This window comes from Lissotriton vulgaris, chromosome 2_1 (genome assembly GCF_964263255.1).
Source record: "Lissotriton vulgaris chromosome 2_1, aLisVul1.2, whole genome shotgun sequence".
Taxonomy (NCBI): domain Eukaryota; kingdom Metazoa; phylum Chordata; class Amphibia; order Caudata; family Salamandridae; genus Lissotriton; species Lissotriton vulgaris.
Window position 1 is genome coordinate 1,308,186,606 of NC_141687.1, and position 22,997 is coordinate 1,308,209,602.

The 22,997-nt window shown below is 53.5% G+C and overlaps 1 protein-coding gene across 2 annotated transcripts in view; it reads right to left on the reverse strand.

Moving 5' to 3' along the window:
• Positions 1–22,997, reverse strand: part of HSPBAP1 (HSPB1 associated protein 1) — a 1,203,084-nt gene that overhangs the window by 273,984 nt on the left and 906,103 nt on the right. For both annotated transcript variants that reach the window (XM_086958822.1, XM_086958821.1), the window contains exon 8: positions 22,137–22,220. In XM_086958822.1, the coding sequence (XP_086814948.1) occupies positions 22,137–22,220 (84 nt within the window). The remainder of the gene's footprint in view (positions 1–22,136; positions 22,221–22,997) is intronic.

Below are 22,997 nucleotides of genomic sequence, written 5' to 3' on the forward strand. Positions count from 1 at the left end.
CAGCCCCTAAGGCACCTGTGCCCCCTAGTACAGTCAGCAGTGGTAGTGCACCTCCCAAGGGTTTAGTAGGGTTAACCCTGGGTTCTGAGGGGCGTGACAACTTAGTTGGCACACTCACTCAGGCTGTCCTTGTCAGTACAGGGGACGCAGACGTATCCCCTGACGTAAGCCCCAATACTTTGGGCAAATACCGACAGACGCCTTTCATAAATGGAAAGATGGCTCAGGCCTATAGGGACACTTGTGCCAGCGTCACCATGGTGACGCCTAACTTTGTGGACCCTGGAAAGATCATGCCAGGTACAGAATTCCTGGTGACCAATGCAAGCAATGTCACTACCAATCACAGTATGGCAATTGTAGCTTTCTCCTGGGGAGGGGTAACTGGCCAAAAGAAGGTTGTAGTTAGTCCAGACCTCCCAGTGGATTGTTTGTTGGGCAATGATTTGGAGTCGTCACAATGGTCAGAAGTGGAGCACCGGACTCACATGGAAATGTTAGGTTTGCCAGCACATGTGTTCGCTGTGACTAGGTCACAGGTCAGGAAATGCCCCACTGAACAGGTGCTGGATCCTGGAACAACGGACCAGACACCTCCCAAGAAAAAGAGCGGTAGGGTTAAGGCTGCGCCTTCCCCCTTGCCCCAGGTCGAGGATCAAGTCTCCGAGGAGGCTGACCTACAGGAATTGAGGGAAACTGAGCCAAGGGAATTCGAACTTGATCAAGTTGAATTCTTGGGTTCAGGGGGACCCTCAAGGGAAGACCTGGGGAAGGACCAGTTAGACTGCCCTTCTCTTGAACCCCTCAGACAGCAGGCTGCTGCTGAGGCTGCTGGGAACGCCACAGGTACCCACAAGGTATACTGGGAAGATGGACTCCTGTACACTGAGTCAAGAGACCCCAAGCCTGGCATGACCAGGAGGCTGGTTGTACCCTTGTCTCAGCGTGGTTTCCTACTTACCTTGGCCCACGAGATTCCCTTAGCAGGTCACTTAGGCCAGACGAAAACGTGGGACAGGCTTGTCTCACACTTTCACTGGCCTCACATGAACGAGGATACCAAGGAGTTTTGCCGCTCCTGTGTCACTTGCCAAGCCAGTGGTAAGTCAGGTGGCACGACAAAGGCCCCCCTTATACCAATGCCTGTGGTGGGGGTGCCCTTTGAACGGGTGGGGATCGACATCGTCGGTCCCATGGAACCACCTACAGCCTCAGGGCACAAGTTTATACTGGTGGTAGTGGATCATGCCACCAGGTATCCTGAAGCTATTCCCCTTAGGACCACTACAGCACCTGTTGTGGCAAGAGCCCTAGTTGGAGTATTCTCCAGAGTGGGCTTCCCTAAGGAGGTCGTCTCCGACAGAGGTGCAAACTTCATGTCGAGCTACTTAACTGCTATGTGGAAGGAATGTGGTGTTAACTACAAGTTCACTACACCCTATCACCCACAATGCAATGGGCTTGTTGAGAGATTCAACAGGACCCTAAAAGGGATGATTCATGGACTACCGGAAAAGCTTCGGCGTAGATGGGACGTCCTGATCCCCTGCCTCTTGTTCGCCTACAGAGAAGTCCCGCAGAAGGGGGTTGGCTACAGCCCTTTTGAACTTCTGTACGGGCATCCTGTAAGGGGACCCCTGTGTTTGGTGAAGGAAGGATGGGAGAGACCTCTCAAAAAGCCTGCAGCCAACATAGTGGACCATGTGCTTGGCCTCCGCTCGCGGATGGCTGAGTACATGGAAAAGGCATCTGAAAACCTTAAGGCCAGCCAAGAACTCCAAAAAGCTTGGCATGACCAAAAGGCTGTCTTGACTGTTTACCAGCCCGGACAGAAGGTGTGGGTGTTGGAGCCAGTGGCCCCAGCAGCACTCAAGGAGAAATGGTCCGGGCCCTACACCATCCTGGAGAAAAAGGGAGAGGTCACCTACCTGGTCGACCTGGGAACTCCCCGGAGCCCCCACAGGGTGCTTCATGTCAACAGGCTAAAAGCATATGTCGACAGGAAGGACATGAGTTTGCTCATGGCCCTAGATGAGGGACAGGAAGAGGAGAGCGACCCTCTCCCCGACCTGCTCACTCAGAATCCTGACGATGGCTCGGTAGATGGTGTTGTCTTTTGTGGCAGCCTCTCCGAACATCAACAGAGCGACTGTAAACAGGTTCTTCAGTCGTTCAGGCATATGTTTTCTCTAACACCCAGTCAGACCGATTGGTGCACCCATGAGGTTGACACTGGTGACAGCTTGCCAGTCAAGAGTAAAATCTACAGGCAGCCTGATCACGTTAGAGACTGCATCAAAAGTGAAGTGCAGAAAATGTTGGAGTTGGGAGTCATTGAACCCTCGGATAGCCCTTGGGCTAGTCCCGTAGTTCTAGTGCCGAAACCTCACACCCAGGGTGGTAAGAGAGAGATGAGGTTTTGCGTAGACTACAGGGGTCTCAATGCAGTCACTAAGACTGACGCCCACCCAATACCAAGGGCAGACGAGCTTATCGATAGATTGGCTTCGGCCAACTACCTAAGTACGTTTGACCTGACGGCTGGGTATTGGCAAATCAGGTTAGCTGAGGACGCCAAGCCTAAAACCGCATTTTCAACCCCTGGTGGGCATTACCAGTTCGTGGTGATGCCCTTTGGTCTGAAAAATGCACCTGCCACCTTCCAACGGTTGGTGAATCAAGTCCTTACTGGGCTGGATGACTTCTGTGCGGCGTATCTTGACGATATTGCTGTCTTTAGCTCCACCTGGGAGGATCACCTGGTCCACCTGCGGAAGACGTTAGAGGCACTGCAAGCCGCAGGTCTCACTATCAAGGCCACCAAGTGCCAGATAGGGCAGACACAGGTTGTATACCTGGGCCACCTTGTAGGTGGAGGTCAGGTTCAGCCACTGGAGAGCAAGATACAGTCAATCAGGGACTGGGCTCCTCCAACCACCCAGACTCAGGTTCGAGCTTTCTTGGGCCTGACTGGTTACTATAGGAAGTTTGTCAGGAACTATGGTTCAATTGTGACACCATTAAACGAACTGACAAGTAAGAAAATGCCAAAAAAGGTTCAGTGGACAGCGAGCTGTCAAAAAGCATTCGATGACCTAAAGCAGGCCATGTGCACGGCGCCTATCCTCAAGAGTCCGGACTACTCCAAACCATTCATTGTGCAAACAGATGCTTCTGAGTTGGGTGTGGGAGCTGTTCTTTCTCAACTGAATTTTGATGGTCAAGACCAGCCCATTGCTTTTATAAGCAGAAGGCTGACCCCTAGAGAGAAGAATTGGTCAGCTATTGAGAGGGAGGCCTTTGCTGTGGTTTGGGCCCTGAAAAAGCTGAGGCCATACTTGTTTGGTACTCACTTCAAGATTCAGACCGACCATAAGCCCCTCTTGTGGCTAAATCAGATGAAGGGTGAAAACCCCAAACTGCTTAGGTGGTCCATTTCCCTACAGGGGATGGACTTTACAGTGGAACATAGACCTGGTACTGATCATGGCAATGCCGATGGGCTCTCCAGATATTTCCACTTAGAACAAGAAGACTCACCTGGTCAAGGTTAGCTTATTGTTCCGACGTTTGGGGGGGGGTCATGTAGGAGAGTAGGGTCTGCAATCCTATGATCACCCAGATTTTTTGCTTTTGTTTCACTGGTTTACGACTTTCTCTGGCTGTGGGCCTGCTGATCAGACCCACAGCCTGGCTGTTCTCTTTCTAAATTACGAGATGTACCCTAGGTGCATTTACCAATTGGTACTGGGCCACCTTGTCAGACCCCGTAACGCAGGGCATAGGGGTACCCAGGGCCGCCAGGGGCTGAAGCATGTATTATGCCACCCCTGGCTGGCCTCCTAAATTTGACACAACTGGCTGCACGACAGCTGGGGCGAAGCCGTGTAACCACCCTTCGCTGTAGGTATAGTAGCTCTATATCTAACCATACAATGGACACCCGAGTTCCTATCAGTCACTCCTATGGCAGGCCTTGACAATCCTGAAGGCAGAGTGCGTGGGCTCGTGTGAGCTAGGTTCAGGCCCGAGCCGAGCCCGGTTGCAGCTTGCGGAACCAAGACCCAATAGCTGTTCCATGATAACGCGTACCATATCGGTAACTCCGGTGTCGCGTTATCAAGGCATGTCGAGTAAGGTGTCATACGAATCGGGGTGCTGCCCTCTCACCAATTCTGGCGATGAGGTTAGCATCCCACCCTTCTAGAGGGACACGACATGTACGTAACTGTGAACCCCGGTTAAAGTTAACTGAAGCCTCAGCTCCACAAAATGGATGCTGCCACCACAGACACGAGTCTGACCTCCTGCTGCTGGGAGTCCTTCCAGCGAGGAGCACTTGGACAAAGGGTTTCCTGTCGAGGGCGCTGTTCGCACCGTCCCAGACAGGGTTTGTGTATTCTGGGTAGGTAGGGCTTTGGCGAGAAGGTGACTGCGAAGTGGCACCCCGGTGCTCACTACGCATCTGCCGGTTAGAACCAGTTCCAGGGGCGACAGCCCTGGCCTGGGGAAAGTCCGGCAGGGGAGAGGGGTGTAACTACCCCCCTTCCTGGTCCCACCCTTAGGGCAGGACCTAGTCATGTACCCACCCCTTTCTTTAGCATAAAGACCGGAGCGGGGACCCTTCCAAATTAGATCATCTTTGATTCAAGAACTACTTTCTACGAAAGGACATTCAAGACTCTTCTCAAGATTTCTCCCTTGTGACTAAGGAGTAGTCACCCTGCATCAGCGGGCACCAACTAAGAACTCTGCGGTTTGCTGTAAGTCCTTCCTCAAGGAATCCGACGGCCCAGCTCGACGAGAACCGGCTTCCCTGGCACCTCTGACCTCTACCCACGTCATCAGCTCAGCTGTGATCTGTGGGTGCGACGAGACCTCGAGGGACCGGCCATCATCAGAACCTGCACGCTCTTAAAAACCAGCACGACCATCGAGGTAACTCTCTGGTGAGTGCTCTGGGGTCCGAGAAGCCCCGACCCTGAGCCGCTCCAGCACCGAAGTGCAGTCTCCCAGCATCTCCACGATCTGCATGGGGCCCTTCTGCTCGCTGCTCAGCACGTTGTCTGGTCACTAGCCGCTGGCTTGTGTCCTTCTGTGACGACACCCGAGAATCCGTACGGCTGGTCTGGTTGCTCCAGACTGGCCCTTGCTTCCATCTTTGCGAGAAGCACCCCGGAACCTCCTGGTCCACTCAAGACGCCCTCTTAGGCCCACCACGTGGCCCGGAGAACTGCCAAGGCTTGTTGCCCCATCCTGGGCCCAGCGACGCCGACAGCATCATCCTTCGTGGGACAGCTCGCACCTCCACCGTGGTCGCCGACAAAGCCTGCTGGTCCGTGAGACTGCAGAGCCTAGCGTCGCCCACTCACCTGGTCGAGGTGACGGCCAACCGGTGCCTTCCTGGTACCCTCTAACTACTGGCTAGTAGTACGAACTTGGTCCCCTCTGCTTTCAGGTTTCTTCAATCTCCGATCCAGGCTTGGATCGCTACGAACTATTCAGCACTGGTCGCCGGCCAGCAACTCCTTTTTCTTCCGGCTCCTGGCTCGTCAGCGAAGACCCCGACGCCTGTAAGACTTGTGCAGCCGCAGCCCTCGTGGCTAGGTAACTCGGCATTTCGGTGCCTGCATAGCCTCCTTACTCTAGGGTCCCGAGTCCCTCGCTTCCGACTTGCCTTATCGGGTCCGCCCGAGACCTTAATCTTTCCGTGTCCTCGGACACTTGTTTCTAAATTGTGCACTTGAAGTATTTGCTAAAGAGATTTGGTTTGTGCTTAGTACCCTGTCCTCATAAAGAGTACAGGGCTGTTGTGATTCTTAATAAATATACTGTTTATTTTCATAACACTTGTGTGGTGTCCTTTCACTGGGTGTTCAAGGGGTACATGTGTGGTAAACAGCTGGCTTAACACGCCCTCTCGAGTCTTTAGCCTTAGACTGCTCGTATCCACGCTACTAGGATAGCTGGTCTATAGGTTGACTTACAACCAAACACCATAAGGGTCGTTGGAACGATACATAGCGGTCGCTAGAATAGCGAACGTTGCATATCGGGCCAACTTCTCACACGGGGTGTCCATACAATAGCTCGAACGGACTGAAGCCCAGGGATTTCTGGGGGACTTCTCTGTAAGCGAACAGGAGGCACGGGAGTAGCACGTCCCATTGGCGACGTAGGGGTTCTTCCAGGCCCATGATCATCCCCTTGAGAGTGCGGTTAAATCGTTCTACTAGTCCGTTCCCTTGCGGGTGATAGGGGGTCGTGAATTTGTAGGTGACCCCGCACTGTTGCCAAAGGGACTTCATGTACTTGGAGATAAAGTTCGTGCCCCTGTCACTGACGACTTCCCGGGGGAAGCCCACCCGCAAGAAGATCCCCATCAGGGCTCGGCCCACCACAGGCGCTGTCACGGTTCGGAGGGGAATGGCTTCGGGATAGCGGGTAGCATGGTCCACCAGGACAAGGATGAACCGGTGTCCCTGTGCTGTCCGGGGCTCCAGGGGCCCCACAATGTCTATTCCCACCCGCTCAAAGGGGGTGGTGACGATGGGAAGGGGTTGCAGGGGAACTTTCAGTTTTCGGCCGCTCTTCCCGCTGGCCTGGCAGGTGGGGTAGGCCCGGCAGTGGTTTGCTACGTCGTTCCGCATCTTCGGCCAGTAGAAGTGGGTCACCAGGCGGCTGTACGTCTTGTCCTGCCCCAGGTGCCCGGCAAGAGGCACATCGTGTGCCAAGTTCAATAGGACGTCTCTGAATCGGAGGGGGACCACCAACACCCGGCTGGCTCCCAGCTCGGCAATCTTTTGCTCACTGTAGAGCAGCTCGCTGTTCCAGTAGATCCAGTGGGCCCCCGAGGTATCCCCTGCGCTCTGTGCTATGGCTTGTTGTCAGAGTCCCTTGAGGGAGGGACACGCTCTTTGTTCCTGGCGGAACTGCTCCTGAGTGGGGCCACCTTCTTGGCGCCACTGGGCCAGCTCCGGGAGGTCTTGTAGTTGATCAGGGGCTTCGTCGCCGGATCCCGGAGGACCAGGCTCAGGGGTGGCTTCTTCGGTGACGACCGGCGGTGGAGGTTCGGGCCACTCGCGTTCTTCAGTGGATGGGATGGCGCGGGCGGCCATGGATCGGGTCGTTACACAGACCCATTCAGGGAGACCAAGCATCCCCAGGTGCTCCCTCCGCTCGACGGCTGACCAGGGGGAGCTCTCGAGGTCGTTCCCCAGAAGGCAGTCCACCGGGGCATCGTCGCGGACAGTCACTTTTAGCATGCCGGACACCCCTCCCCACTCAAAGGGGACGCGGGCCATCTGACACAGACTTTCGGAGTTGTCGGCCGACCGCACTGGACAAAGTACATTGGGCAGGATCTGGTCAGGGGTCACCAGATGGCAGCGGACCTCTGTCACACTGGCCCCTGTGTCACGGAGGGCTTCAGCCCGGCGTCCATTTATGGTGACCCACTGGCTGTATTTCTGCGTGTTGGCGGGGATGGGTGCCCGCGGGATCATGTCCCTTTCCCCTAGACAGACCAGGGACATGGCTGCTGGTTCCCATTTGGGCTGGTATTGTTCGTACTCTTCGTCGCCTTCCTGGCCCGGCTCTTCTCCCAGGGCGGCGGCGGTGAACTGACGGTTCGTGGGGCCCTGATTTTTCGGGCAGTTCGGATCATTGGCGTAGTGGCCGGGTCGCTGGCACTTGTGGCAGGTAACGTTGGGGCGGAACCCGGGTCGCATTGGAGGGCTTCCTCTTCCGGCCGGGGGGTTACTAGTGGGGGGCACCGCGATGGTGTCCCTGCCCCGACCCTGGCCTCCTCGTCCTCCCCGTGGCCGGTGGAGCCCTTGGGAGGTTCTGTTCTGTTCGCTGGGCCAGTTACGGGGGACTCGGGTGCTCTCCCATCGGTCTGCTTCGATGGCGTGTTTCCGAGGTTCGGTCAGCTTACTATCAAGGAGGTGCTGTCTCAGTTCGACGAAGCAATTATTGGAGAGGTGCTCCCATACAATAAGGTCGAATAATTGCTCGTACGTGGTGACCTGGCTGCCTTTGATCCATCCCTCGAAGGCTCGGCTAAAAAAGTTTACGTACTCCACCCAGGTTGTACCCGGTATTCGTTTGCAGTCTCGAAACCTCTGCCGGTACATTTCGGGCGTGAGCCCATAGCGAGTGAGGAGGGCGGCCTTCATGTAGTCATAGGATGTCATCTGGTGGTCGGGGAGTTGCAGCAGGGCGTCTCGTCCTTCGTTTACGAATTTCCCCCATAACCCGGCTCCCCAGTCGCTCCGCGGGATTCGGTGGGAGGTCATGGCTACCTCGTAGGCTTTAAACCATTGCTGGATATCATCGTTCCGGTAGTATTCCCTGACGACGTCCTTGGGGATGTGGACCTTAGGGTCCATAGGGGTAGTGGGGCTCTGGTGCCCGGAGACTCCGAGGTCTTTGTTCTGCCGTCGGATCTCGAGCTCCTTCAAGTTGCGTTCATGCTCGTAGGCTAGTCTTTTCTCTTCCAGCTCCCTCTGGCTCTTTTTCTCTTCCCGTTCTTCCCTGAGCCGTAAGTGTTCGAGGGTTATTTTTTGTTCTGCCAATTGGAGTTCTCCATCTAGGCGGAGTCGAGCCAGCTCCAACTCGTGGAGTCGGCTTTTCTCCCGTTCTCGGGCTTCTTCGGCCGAGAGGCCCGGTCTTTTTTCGTCCACAGGGGTGGGGATGTTTCCGTCTCCACCCAAGACTCTAAGGCGTGCTTGAGGTCATCTTTCGTGCTCAGTCCCGTGGTAGCAATGCCCAGCTCTATGCAGAATTGCTTTAGTTCTTTGTGGCTGTATTCTTCCAGCTTTTCCATCAGAAACTTTTCGGTTGTTCCACTCTCTTTTGTCGTCATGGTGGCTGTGTGTCGTGGGGAGAGTTGCTCTCTGTACGATTATGCGTCGGCTCGGATCGCGCCGCTGGCCACCAATGTTAGACGGGGACCCGGAGGGTCGGCCGAGTACAGGGGGAGAGGCCTCCGGCGAGGGCCCTCTCCGGTAATCGTACAGACAAGTAACTTCCCCCCCCACAGATAGACACCACACAAGGATAAGTTCTGCACACTTTTATGTATATCTTCAGGCAAGGTAAGTAGCGGTACAGCAGGACCAGGATACGAGGATCCCGTCAAATCTAGTCTCTTTGGGGAAAAAGGGGTAGCGGGACAGTCTGAGTACCGGTCCGGTACAGAAGCAGCAAAAGGTAGAGCTCACAATCCTCGAGCTGGAGGGTTCGTACTGCGGGGCCGCGGCAGCGCCAGCAGGCCTTGTAGATGGTTTACGATGAGAAGGGCCGCAGCAGCGCCAGCAGGCTTCGAAGATGGTTCACGATAAGGAGGGCCGCGGCAGCGCCAGCAGGCCTGGAAGATGGTTCACGACGAGGAGGGCCGCGGCAGCGCCAGCAGGCTTCGAAGATGGTTCACGACGAGGAGGGCCGCGGCGGGCCGCGGCAGCGCCAGCAGGCCTGCAAGATGGTTCACGACGAGGAGGGCCGCGGCAGCGCCAGCAGGCTTCGAAGATGGTTCACGACGAGGAGGGCCGCGGCAGCGCCAGCAGGCCTGGAAGATGGTTCACGACGAGGAGGGCCGCGGCAGCGCCAGCAGGCCTGGAAGATGGTTCACGAAGAGGAGCCGCGGCAGCGCCAGAAGGCCTCCAAGGATGAGTTTGTCTCGGGGTCTCTCGACTCCAGGATACAACTGCCTTCCTGCTCTGGAGCTGCCCCAGTTATAGGTCTGGCCCCCTTTGATGTCCGGGCCCTCGCACTTGGAGGTCGGGAGGTCCGGGATGAGGGAGTCCAGACACCCAGCAGGGGGGTGGAGCCAGCGCCCGGGGAGGCTGGGGGCGATCGACACCTGGCGGAGGGGAGCCATCGACACTCCTTCTCCCATTGACCTGCCAAGTGGTCTCTTCACCCCCCAGGTGGATGGTGGTGCCTCGATGTCGGGGCCTGGTTGGGCCCGAGGCTGAGGTCGACCCGAGGCCACGAGGCCTAGTCGTGTAGTGTCCAAGATGGTACTGGGCCGGAGACCGGGGTTCTGGGAGGGCCCCGGGCCAGCCGATACAGTGGTGTTCAGGAGCCAAGGTTCCATCGGGGAAGGGTTGGGTGTTGCCCCGGCGGGGTGCAAGGGTGGTTCTTGTCCAAGGAGCAGGAGTCCGCGACCCGCCATGCGGGGAGGGGACGGGCCGGCCATGAGGCCTGTCCAACACTCACCATGACCCGACATATCAATGCTGTCGCCTCCGCCTGCTTCTATACCCTCCGCATCCTCCGCAAGACCTTCAACCTTCAAGATCCCCCCCAAGGCCACAATAAAAGTGACCCATGCACTCATAAAAATTAGATTGGACTATGGAAACGCCCTCTATGCCGAAATCAATAAATTCCTGCTACTCAAACTCCAGACCATCCAGAACACCGCAGCAAGACTCGTCCTAGGCATCCCACGGCATGAGCACATCACCCGACACCTGCGAGACCTCCACTGGCTCCCTGTCGAGAACAGAGTCACCTTCAAGCTACTCACCCACGCCTACAAACCCCTCCGCAACAGCGGACCCAAATACCTCAACGAAACAGTCTCCTTCCACGTACCCAAAAAGAACCTCTGCTCTGCTGACCTCACCCTAGCAGAAACCCCGCACATCTGCAGAACCAGAGCGGGTGGAAGTGCCTTTTCCCACATCTTAGTCAAAGCCTGGAACGAGCTCCCAGTCAACATCAGACGCTCCCCTACTCTGCATCACTTCAGGAGGAGCCTCAAGACCTGGCTCTTCGGCTGAACCGAAGCTGCACCCCCCCCCCCGCCCCCCCAGCGCTTTGAGACCCTCACGGATGAGTAGTGTGCTTTAAACCCCCGATTGATTGATTTACTGTATGAGGAACAGGCAGGAGTCTCCTGTGGTTGCAAGATTGAGTGCCCCGCCCTGCCCCAAAGAGTTTCCCTATAGGTACCATGGGAATTTATTTACCTCAATGCAGCTGCAACATCTCACATATTGCTTTATTTCCAATTTATGTGGCACATCTAAACAGAGCCTCGATTGTCCTTTCACATTTGAGATTTTCTGGAACTTTAAGTGTTCCCCAGGAGTCAGATTTTGAAAAAAGTATGCCCAAGTAGGAAAAGGTATGAACTTCTTCCAATTTATGGGACCTCATATAAAGGGCTTTTTCTTCGCTTTCCTCTTTACACACACACAATAATGAAAGTTTTTGGGAGATTTAATTTGAAATCTTTCTGCTCCATGTATGTGGCAAATCTGTTGATCAGCTGTTGTAGACCATTTAGAGTTCTGGATATCAGAACCGCATCATCAGCATATATGAGCACAGGAGTGGGGCAAGAACCTATTCTGGGCACATCAGTGTCTATTTCTTGCAGCTTCCTGTCATCCCCATTTATATATAGAGGAAATAGGATGGGCGCTAAGACACAGCCTTACTCTGGTGACCCTAAACCTGGGGTACATTGTCCACCTATCCCATATCTCATTTGGGTAGTGATTGAGGCATACAGTTGGGACAGGTATGATACAATGTCTTCTGGGGGTGCCCATTTCGATCTGGCTTTTCCACAATTTATTGTGGTTGGCCAAGTCAAAAGCACCACTTAGATCAGTGAAGCAGAGCTAAATATGACCCTGCTTGGTTAGCATGTACTCGGAGATTAAATGATGGAGATTAGTGCATTGCTACAATGTGCCAATATCTTTCCTAAAACCATACTGAAAGTTTTTAAACACATGGTTTTCTGCTACCCAAGTATCTAATCTTTCCAAAACAATTCTCATCATTATGTTCAGGATGAATTCAAAAGCAATATCAGATAGAAGCACTTGGCATCTCCCGACCCCTTTTTTGAATATAGGAACTATTATAGAGTCCGACAGTCGGTCCAAGTAGTTGGGGTAGGCCCTGTTGCCGCAGCATTGAATACTTACGTCAAGATTGGTGCCCACTAAGCTAGGCAAGATTTCAATGTGTTCTCTGAGACCCATCAGTGCCAGGAGCTTTCTTAGTGGAAGACTTTTCGATGGCAATTACCACTTCTTCCAAACTAACTGCCTGTATGGTAGGTGACATCAAGACCAAATCGTCACCTCCAGCTGTTGCAGGTTGTGAGGGTGTGTGAGGGTGAGGGGGTGTGAGAGTGAGGGGGTGTGAGCGTGAGAGGGTTGTGAGAGTGAGGGGGTGTGAGGGTGAGGGTGTGTGAGGGAGGGTGAGGGGGTGTGGGGATGTGAGGGTGAGGGTGGGTGAGGGGGTGCTGAGGGTGAGGGGTGAGAGTGAGTGAGGGTGTGAGGGTGAGTGAGGGTGTGTGAGGTTGAGGGGTGTGTGGGTGTGTGAGGGGGTGTGAGGGTGAGGGTATGAGAGGGTGAGGGGGGTGAGGGTGAGGGGCTGTGAGGGTGAGGGGCTGTGAGGGTGAGGGGGTGAGGGTGAGTGAGGGTGTGAGGGTGAGTGAGGATGTGTGAGGGTGAGAGGGGTGTGTGGGTGTGTGAGGGTGTGAGGGTGAGGGGGTGTGAGGGTTGTGAGGGTGAGCAGGGGTGAGGGTGTGTGAATGTGAGGGGGTGTGAGGGTGAAGGGGTGTGAGGGTGAGGGGGTGTGAGGGTGAAGGGTTGTGTGAGGGTGAGGGGGTGTGAGGGTGAGGGGGTGTGTGAAAGTGAGGGGGTGTGAGGGTGAGTGGGGGTGTGAGGGTGTGTGTGAGGGTGTGTGGGTGGTGAGGGTGAGGGGGTGAGGGGGTGTGTGAGGGTGTTGGGGGGTGAGGGTGAGGGGGGTGAGGGGGTGGGTGAGGGTGGATGAGGGTGGGTGAGAGGGGGTGAGAGGGTGAGGGAGGGTTAGGGGGTGTGAGGGAGTGTGTGAGTGAGGGTGAGAGGGTTGTGAGAGTGAGGGTGTGAGGGTGAGTGAGGGTGTGTGAGGGTGAGGGGGTGAGGGTGAGGGTGTGTGAGGGTGAGAGGGTGTAAGGGTGAGGGTGTGTGAGGGTGAGTGAGGGTGAGAGGGTGAGGGGTGTGTGAGGGGTGTGAAGGTGAGGGTGTGGGGCTGTGGGGGTGTGAGGGTGAGGGGTGTGAGGGTGAGGGGGTGTGAGAGTGAGGGGGTGAGAGGTTGCGGGTGTGTGAGGGGATGTGAGGGGGGGTGAGGGGGTGAGAGGGTGTGAGGGTGAGAGGGTGTGAGAGGGTGAGTGAGGGTGAGAGTGTGTGAGGGTGAGGGGGTGTGAGGGTGTGTGTGAGAGTGAGGGGGTGTGAGGGTGTGTGAGGGTGGGGGGGTGAGGGTGTGTGAGGGTGAGGGTGTGAGGGTGAGGGGGTTGTGAGGAGTGTGAGGGTGAGTGAGGGTGTGAGGGTGAGTGAGGGTGAGGGAGGGTGTGTGAGGGTGAGGGAGGGTGTGTGAGGGTGGGTGAGGGTGTGAGCGTGGGTGAGGGTGTGAGGGTGTGTGAGGGTGAGGAGGTGTGAGGGTGAGGAGATGTGAGGGTGAGGAGATGTGAGGGTGAGGGTGTGTGAGGGTGAGGGTGTGTGAAGGTGAGGCTGAATGAGGGTGAGTTAGGGTGAGAGGGTGGTGAGGGGGTGAGGGTGAGTGAGGGTTGGTGAGGGGGTGTGGGTGGGTGAGGGGGTAGGGTGGGTGAGGGGGTAAGGGGGTGAGGGTGGGTGATGGTGACGGTGGGGGAGGGTGTGAGGGAGGGTGAGGGGATGTGAGGACGAGGGGGTGTGGGGGTGAGGGGGTGAGGGTGTGTGGGGGCTGAGGGTGTGGGGTGTGAGGGTGAAGGTGCGTGAGTGAGGGTGAGAGGGTTGTGAGTGTGAGGGTGAGTGAGGGTGTGTGAGGGTTGGTGATGGTGAGGGTGTGTGAGGGTGAGGGGGTGTGAGGGTGAGGGTGTGTGAGGGTGGGTGAGGGTGTGTGAGGGTGAGGAGGTGTGAGGGTGAGGGTGTGTGAGTGTCCGAAGTGAATGGTGGCAGGGCAGACATTATAAGACAGAGAGAAACACAAATGTTAAGATAACAGTGCTCGAAGGGGTTGTGAGAAGGTGGAAATGGGATTAAAGGAGAAAGGATGAAAAGTTAAGTAGGAAAGAGGCCAGAAGAACAAGTTACTTACCTTCGGTAACGCTTTTTCTGGTAGATACAGTATCTGCCTGTGGATTCCTCACCTTGTGAATATCCCCCTTGCGCCAGCAACGTTCGGAAAATTCTTCGTAGCACGCCGGCGTGGACGACGTCATAGGAGCACGGCATCGCGCGCGACTCCGTCTGACGTCACCGACTCCATATAAGGCCCACGTCGGCGTGATGACGTCAGTTCCGCCCTTTTTTCCGTGCCTTCGAGGCACCCGGACGGACCAACGAGTACATATATATATATATATACACACAATGTACACAGTACATGCAAAACAAAAGCAATCAAAGTGCAAAACTATACATAATCAGATATACAAAACCATAATTACATTTACACATAAACCCAGGTATAGCAGAGCGGACAACGGGGAGGCGGGTGGGTCAGTGAGGAATCCACAGGCAGCTACTGTATCTACCAGAAAAAGCGTTACCGAAGGTAAGTAACTTGTTCTTCTGATAGATACATCTGCCGTGTGGATTCCTCACCTTGTGAATAGAGTCCCACAGCAGTCCCCACTCCCGGAGGAGGGTGTCCACTCCGCTACACCAGGAAATCTTGGAGAACAGAGCGCGCGAAGTGGCCGTCCCTCCTCACCTCCGCATCCAAGCAGTAGTGCTTCGCAAAAGTGTGGAGGGAGGCCCAAGTCGCGGCCCTGCAAATGTCCTCAACAGGAACACCTCTAGACAATGCAGAAGTAGCAGACTTCGCTCTAGTTGAATGAGCTCCAATACCCTCAGGAGGGTCCTTACCCGCCAGAGAGTAGCAAATCTTGATGCAGAGAATAATCCATCTGGAAAGTGTGCGCTTGTGCACCGATCTGCCCTTCTTGCAGCCAGCAAAACCCACGAAGAGCTGATCGTCTATTCGATAGTCTTTAGTCCTATCAAGATAGAAACTAACCGCTCTCTTCGGGTCCAGGCGATGAAGCCTCTCCTCCTCCTTGGAAGGGTGTGGGGGAGGATAAAAGGTAGGAAGGGTAATGGATTGACCTAGGTGGAAGGGAGTAACCACCTTAGGCAGAAAAGCAGCCCTGGTCCTAAGAACCATTCTTTCAGCATGGATGGACAAAAACGGGGGCTTGGAACTAAGAGCCTGAAGCTCACTTACCCTCCTTGCCGAGGTAATTGCAACCAAGAAGACCGTCTTAAAAGAAAGAAGCCTCATTGGACACTTGTGTAAGGGTTCAAACGGAGAACCCATCAGATAGGTTAACACAAGATTCAAGTCCCAATGAGGAACAATAAAGGGAGAAGGAGGGAACCTATTAGTGAGTCCCTTCAAAAACCTCAATACCACAGGTGATTTAAAAAGAGAGGGCTGATCCGGCAAACAGAGAAATGCCGATAAGGCTGAAAGGTAACCTTTAACAGTGGCAACAGCAAACCCTTGCCGCGCCAGAGAAAGAGCAAACAACAAGATATCAGATAAATGAGCCTTTAACGGGTCAACATCCCTCTCCCTACACCAAGATACAAACTTAGACCACCTATACGAATAAATGGACTTGGTGGAGTCGCGCCTGGCAGAAAGTATGACATCCACCACATCGTGAGGGAGAGAGAAAGAATTCAGATTGCCTCGTTCAATCTCCAGGCATGAAGGTGTAATGTCTGGAGGTGGGGGTGTAGAACCTGCCCCTCCATCTGAGAGAGGAGGTCTGCCCTGAGAGGGGGACGGAGCGGCGGGTGAGAGGAGAGGTGGAGAAGATCTGTGTACCACACCCTTCTTGGCCAATCTGGGGCAACCAATATGACTTGGGCCCGGTCTTGGCGAATCTTCCTCAGAACCCGAGGTATCAAGGGTATGGGAGGAAACGCGTAAAGGAGCTGACCTCCCCAGCTCAACTGAAACGCGTCCCCCAATGCTCCTTGCATCGGATACTGGAGACTGCAGAAAGACGGGCAGTGAGCATTCTCGCAAGTGGCGAACAGATCCACCCGAGGAGTTCCCCACATCCGAAAGATGTTGCGAACAACCTCCGGGTGAAGCCTCCACTCGTGGTCGGCAGAGAACTGCCGACTGAGAATGTCCGCACGTACGTTCAGGACCCCGGCCAGATGATTCGCCATCAGACAAATCTGGTGGTCCTGAACCCAGGACCAGAGACGCAGAGCCTCTTTGCAAAGACACCACGACCCTACACCTCCCTGCTTGTTGATGTACCACATCGCGGTCGTGTTGTCCGTCAGGACCTGGACCGACCGACCGCGAAGGGAAGGGAGGAACGCCTTGAGCGCCAGACGTATGGCCTGCAATTCTAGAAGGTTGATGTGAAGCAACCTTTCCTCTGGAGACCAAAGACCCTTGACCTCCAGATCCCCCAGATGAGCACCCCACCCTAGAGTGGATGCATCCGTTATCACCGTGGCCACCGATGGGGGAAGCTGAAAAGGCTTTCCTTGTGACAGATTGCCTTCCACGCCCCACCAAGACAGATCCGCCGCAGTTTCTCTGGAGATCTTCACTGACTCCCCGAGATCTCCGTTGTGTTGATACCACTGCCTGCGGAGGCACCACTGGAGTGCCCTCATGTGCCAGCGTGCATGGTTGACCAGGAGAATGCAAGAAGCCATCAGACCGAGCAGGCGAAGGACCTTCAGGACCGGAACAACCGCTCAATTGTGAAATAAAGGAATCATTTCCTGAATGTCGCGAATCCTTTGCGGAGGAGGGAATGCACGACATACAGTAGTGTCCAGTACCGCACCTATGAACAGGTTGCGCTGGGAGGGCACCAGGTGAGATTTGGGCACGTTTATCGAAAAACCCAACCTGAACAACAGCTGCGATGTCTCTTGCAGGTGATGAAGCACCCTCTCGGGCGACTCCGCTTTGATCAGCCAGTCGTCCAGATACGGGAATACAGGTATCCCCGACCCCCTGAGATGTGCCGCCACCACCGCCATCACCTTGGTGAAAACTCGAGGCGCAGTAGTAAGACCAAACGGAAGGACCGCAAACTGGTAGTGCTGCGATCCCACCGTAAAACGGAGATACTTCCTGTGCGACTTCAGGATTGGGATGTGAAAATACGCATCCTGCAAGTCGATCGACACCATCCAGTCCTCTTCCAACAGCGCTTGAAGAACCTGCGCCAGAGTGAGCATTTTGAATTTCTCCTGCTTGAGATAGAGATTCAAAATCCTGAGGTCCAGGATTGGACGTAACCTGCCATCCTTCTTGGGGATCAGGAAATACCGGGAGTAGCACCCCTGACCCCTTTCCTGCTCTGGAACCACCTCTATCGCACCCTTCTTGAACAAAGCCAGGACTTCTTCCTGAAGGTGAACAAGGTGGTCCTCCGAACAAAAACCCTGGCAAGGAGGGTAATTGGGAGGGAACTCCTGGAAAGGAAGAGCATACCCATTTTCTACGAGATTGAGAACCCAAAGATCTGATGTAACCGATTCCCAATCCCGTAGAAAATGAGTAAGCCGACCCCCCACCGGAGCCACATGATGCAGAATGGCGGATCTAGGGCTGCTTTGCTGCAGAGGGAGGGGGTTGATTATTAGAGGAAGAGGAGGAGGAGGAGGAGGCCTGGCGTCCACGACCACGGCCCCTTTGCTTTCCCCTGTAGGTTTTATACAGTGGATTCTGACGCTGCTGCTGCTGTCCTTGGTTGTAGGGACGAAAATTGGATCTGCCAAAACCCCTGAACTTCCTAGCCCAGAGCCCCTTGACTGAAGGCCCAAAGACTTCGCCGTAGCCCGGCTGTCTTTGAATCTCTCCAGAGCTACGTCAGCCTTCTTGCCAAAGAGACCTGTCCCATCAAATGGCAAGTCCAACAATGTAGACTGAACATCTGAAGAAAAATCGGAGGACTTAAGCCATGCGGCCCTTCTTGTTGCGACAGTAGAACCCATAATTCTGGCAACAGAGTCCACCGTGTCCATACCACTCTGTATAACCATACGAGCCGCAGCCTGAGTATCAGCAATCACCTCGTTAAAGTTCTTCCTATCGTCCTCCGGAAGCTTAGGAGAAAGTTGTTTAACAGAGTCCATCAACGCATGAACGTACCTCCCCAAAAGGCAAGTAGCATTGGTGGACTTCAAGGCCATGCTTCCCGAGGAGAAAATCTTTTTAGCAGACTGGTCCAACTTCTTAGAGTCCTTGTCTGCCGGCACCTGGGGGAAAGAGCCCGCAGCCCTGCTGGAACAGGCGGCCTGCACTACCAGACTCTCCGGTGCAGGATGCGAGGAAAGAAATTCAGGGTCATCAGGAGCCACCCTGTAACGCCTTGACACTGACCTGGAAACCGCAGGAGCAGACAAAGGTCTCTTCCAGACCTCCTTTATTGGTTCAGTCAATGCATCTGTAAAAGGAAGTATAGGCTCCACAATTGAAGAAGGCGAATGCAAAACTTCCGTAAGGATGTTGGGCTTGTATTCAACTGTGGGCGAAGTCAAGCCTAGCAAATCTGCAGCCTTCCTAATAACAACATGATAGGGTGCCAAGTCCTTAGATGGAGTATCTGACACAGATGGCAAACCCCACTCAGGAGAAAGTTCCAGGCCACTTGCCTTTTGAAGGTCCTCAAAACAATCCTGATCTTGCAACTCTCCTTCCTCAACCTCGGAGTCCATATACTCCTTCTCCTCCAAGAGGCGTTGAGCCCTGCGCCTCGACCATTCCATGCGGACCGAAGTCGATGGATCCGGCAATGACTCCGACGGCGCCGGAGCCGACGTCGAGCGAGGAGCCGGAGGACGGGAAGCACCACGATCCGAATCACCACGAAGCCGATCCGGAGTCGGCGAAGCCGCATGCGAAGTCGAAGACCTCGGCGGCGCCGTACCGAGCCAAGGAGTACAAGGCGTCGGCATAAAGGGGGCCGGGGCATAAGCCTGGGGCACACCCAAATTGAAAGACAAAGGACCCATGGGACCACCAGTGGGATACATTGCCCTCGAGTAAACTCCAAACATGGCATTTAAAAACTGCGAGGGATCCTGACCTGGACCTGGAAAGGGTGGGTACGAACCCAACGGCCGCTCCGAAGGAGGCTGATCCGGTAAAGGCGCACCCTGGCCCTCCTGTTCTTCAGGCTCCACAACCGGAGTCGGTGCTCGAGGAACCTCTTCTTCATGCACCGATGAATGGTGCGACTCCAGATCCTGTTCCGGCTCCTGAACTGGAGAACCAACGTGAGATCGAGTCGGAGAGGGAGACACGAAGTCCTTGTGATGTTTACGTGACTTCTTCCTCGAATCCGAAGACTCCTTGCCAGAGTGGCGTCTGGAGTGATGTTTACTCCTCTTATGCTTCTTTCTTGAGGAGCTCGAAGCATGGCCCGAGGCCGACTTGGATCCGGACCTCGGCCTCCCTCTGGACCTCGACCTCTCTCTGGACCTTGATCTCTCTCTCGATCTCGACCTCGCCTTGGCCCTCGAAGCCGACCTTGACTTCGACCGCGACAGCTGTCTCGACTTCGAGCACCTGGATACCGACCTCGAAGACCTTCCGGCTTCTCTTTCCTTCACCTTTGCAAGCAGAAGCTTCGCCTCCCGTTCCCGCAAGGCTTTGGGGTTCATCTTGTCACAGGAACTACAGTTCTTAACATCGTGACCCGAACCAAGACACCACAGACAGTCGGAATGCGGGTCGGTGATCGACATCATCCTGGAACAGGAACCACATTGTTTGAAACCTGTCTTCCTCGACGACATCCTCGGCGAAGAAGTGAATTCCAACAGAGAAAACAGTAACAGCTAAACAGAGAAGATACAAAAGTATCGCAGAAGATCCCAGAAACCGTTAGCGTCGACAACGCGGAAAAAAGGGAACTGACGTCATCACGCCGACGTGGGCCTTATATGGAGTCGGTGACGTCAGACGGAGCCGCGCGCGATGCCGTGCTCCTATGACGTCGTCCACGCCGGCGTGCTACGAAGAATTTTCCGAACGTTGCTGGCGTAAGGGGGATATTCACAAGGTGAGGAATCCACACGGCAGATGTATCTATCAGAAAGGTGATACAAAGGAGTGGAGTGTGTGGCAGAAACAGGGAAAAGCAGAAAAGAATGAAGATGGATCCAAGAGGGTGCAAGTAGGGACACATGAGGGAGAAGGAAGACTCGTCAGGAAAGAGTGATGAAGCTCTCGGCATTGCTGTGGCGGGGGGAGTGCATTCCTTTGAAGTCTGATCCGGGGGAGCGGATCCCTTTGAAGTCTGATGCCGAGGCTTGTGGTGTGCTTTGTGCACACGCCTGGCACATGAACTGTGCCCAATCCGCAGCAGTTTGGGTAGACTTTTGAAAGTCTCACTATAATCTCGACACAAACAAGCATGTCGAGACCTAAAAATGTGTTTCTATACCTATGGGCAATATTATTACCCACATATAAACTACTAGCCTTCAGTGACAGCAATGTGTGGGCCACGGTTAGCTTGTTCACAAAATACTTCTTTATTTACTTCACTCATTTCCAAGTTTTCGATGGCTGCCCACCAAACTACGCTTAGAAGTTTTCGATGGCAGATCCCCAAACTAAGCTACGGGTCCCTCACCACCACTTGTGTGTTATGCTACATGTTTTCAAAATAGCTTTTTTCCCATTCCAAATTGATCTCATATGTTTGTACGTGCACACGCAAGGCGACCTACTTTGAATTTTATTGTAAAACTTTATTACATAAACATTCAAGCATGTCAGCCTAACTGTGCATGTTTATGCTTGCAAGAGCAGCCGTTTTTTAATGCTTTTAAAATAAAGCTTTACAAAAACATTTTTTTAAACCCTGGCAAAGCTTAGAGGCTAGTAGCAGGGACAGACTTACTGGCGTGTTTTGTAATGGCCAAATTGTTTTGTACGAAAAGTAGTGCAAGCCAGCAGCATTTTCTCTCACTCCCACTATGAAAGGTGCCTTTGGCTATTCCTTAGGATGAGCATCTAATGTCACTTTCATACACACTGAACATGTTGGGCTTGATTCAGGGCATATGTTTGTTAAACTAGTTGTTTGGAGTTCCTGTGGCTGCAAAGAAAAATTAGACCAGAATGTTCAGAATTAAATAGGCCTGCTTAATTTTCTGTTGAATATCAAATGGGCTACTGAAAAAGTTAGTTTTTGATAATTAATCGTTAACCTCACCGCAGGCTACCATATAAAGGCACACGTGTTAATAAATAAGACACTATTTTAAGCCATAAAAAAAGAGAGAACAGAAGAAACCAGTTTCTTTCAGTGGGGATTGTGAATTATCTATCATTTGCGCCTCCTGTAGAAATCAGCTAGAACACTCCACTATTTTCATACTTTTCTTCTACCCAAAAATCAGCAGCTTTTTCGGCTTGTTCTAATTTATGGACGGCCGCTAGTTACTTGCACACAACACTCTCGCCACTGGGGCCAGCTATCAAAGTAGATCAAATTCTTAAACCATTTTTTTCTTAATCCTAACCCCGCTACTATCAGGATGGGTCATTTTGGGACAAGCTGTTTAATGGGAAAGGGCCTACAAAGCGTGACGATCAGACTTTTCATCGTGTGGTAAAAGGGGAGCAATGCGTGTAGAAAAAAATGTCTCACACTAGAAAAATATCCCTGCTGCAAACCACGATATTGAGGGGAAACAAAACTAACTAGGCGGGCAAAGTACGCAAGTAGTCCTCCGTCTTTGTCCCGCCAACAGCCACCGGTTTCTGGGAGAGCGCACTAATGAAGCACTTGAGCGCGCACAGCTCTCTGGGACACCAGATACATTCCAGAAAACAATACTTCTGCTGTCACGGCACATTTACTCGGCTTCTTTCAATGCCATGGAAGTTGGCACACTTCCACCGAAAGACAGCAGTGTTTCTCTTAAACACGAAGAGCGATGGCCAGCTGGAAGGCCCGAGACGCTGTACAGTCATGTTTGGACAGGCCTGTGGCAGCTGCAGGATTAGCCCACAGAATGCCACACACATATTCACGTAAGCCCTCATTACGCTGTGGGTGATCAGGTACGCTACTCGCACCTGGCTGCCTAGCGCGGGACGCGGCCTGTAGTGTAAGGTATCATGCAATTAATTACCAGCTCAATCCAGGTGTTTACGCTCACGGTGATGGGGTCAATGGATTCCACGTAGTGCCACCAGTGCCTTGGAACAAACAAGACCTGAGGAAAGAAGAAACCAACAGTTAGTCACTGAGATTCTACACGTCACAAGTGGTAAAGAGACATTAAAAAAAGAAGTAAAGTTCCAGAAACGTATTCAGAAGCACAGTTTTATTCGGGACCACGCAGCAAAATGATCGCAACTGTTTTTTTATACATGTGGTTGTCAGCATTACCGCTAAGCAGTGTGCCAGTGGTTATATATATAAAATAGAAATATTTAATTAAGTTGAAGAGAGCAGTAGAAGGTTGTGGACTGTCAGACTAAGATAAAGAATTGGCACGAGGATACAAAATAAACATGGTAGCAAAAAGAGCTGGTCTATCACAATACCAAGTAGGTAAGACTCACATCAGCGCTATAGCAATCCAGCTCAGGTTCGAGCACCTCGAAATGAGAGCGCCACAAACAACGTCCCGAAGACTGACAAACAACCCCCAGGACAGGTACGTATCAGAACAGATACAAGGCCCACTACCCTGCTGCCAAGACCCATAACTGACAGACAACATTGCTGAAGTTGACATGAGGTGGAGAGCAGCAAGAACCGACCCCCATCTGCCTGCACAGCACATGACAGGGATAATCCAAGGCACAGTTAACGTTCACATAGGTTAGTTTAGAATGTCTGAAGATACACCCCCAACTTTACTCCTAACTCCAAAGTGTTTGATCCATTTTACTCACATGCATAGACAAGGGAGTACTGTTGGACCTGCTCCCCCCAAACTCATCCCTAAATATTACCCTCTAATGGGTAAAGCCATAATCACAGA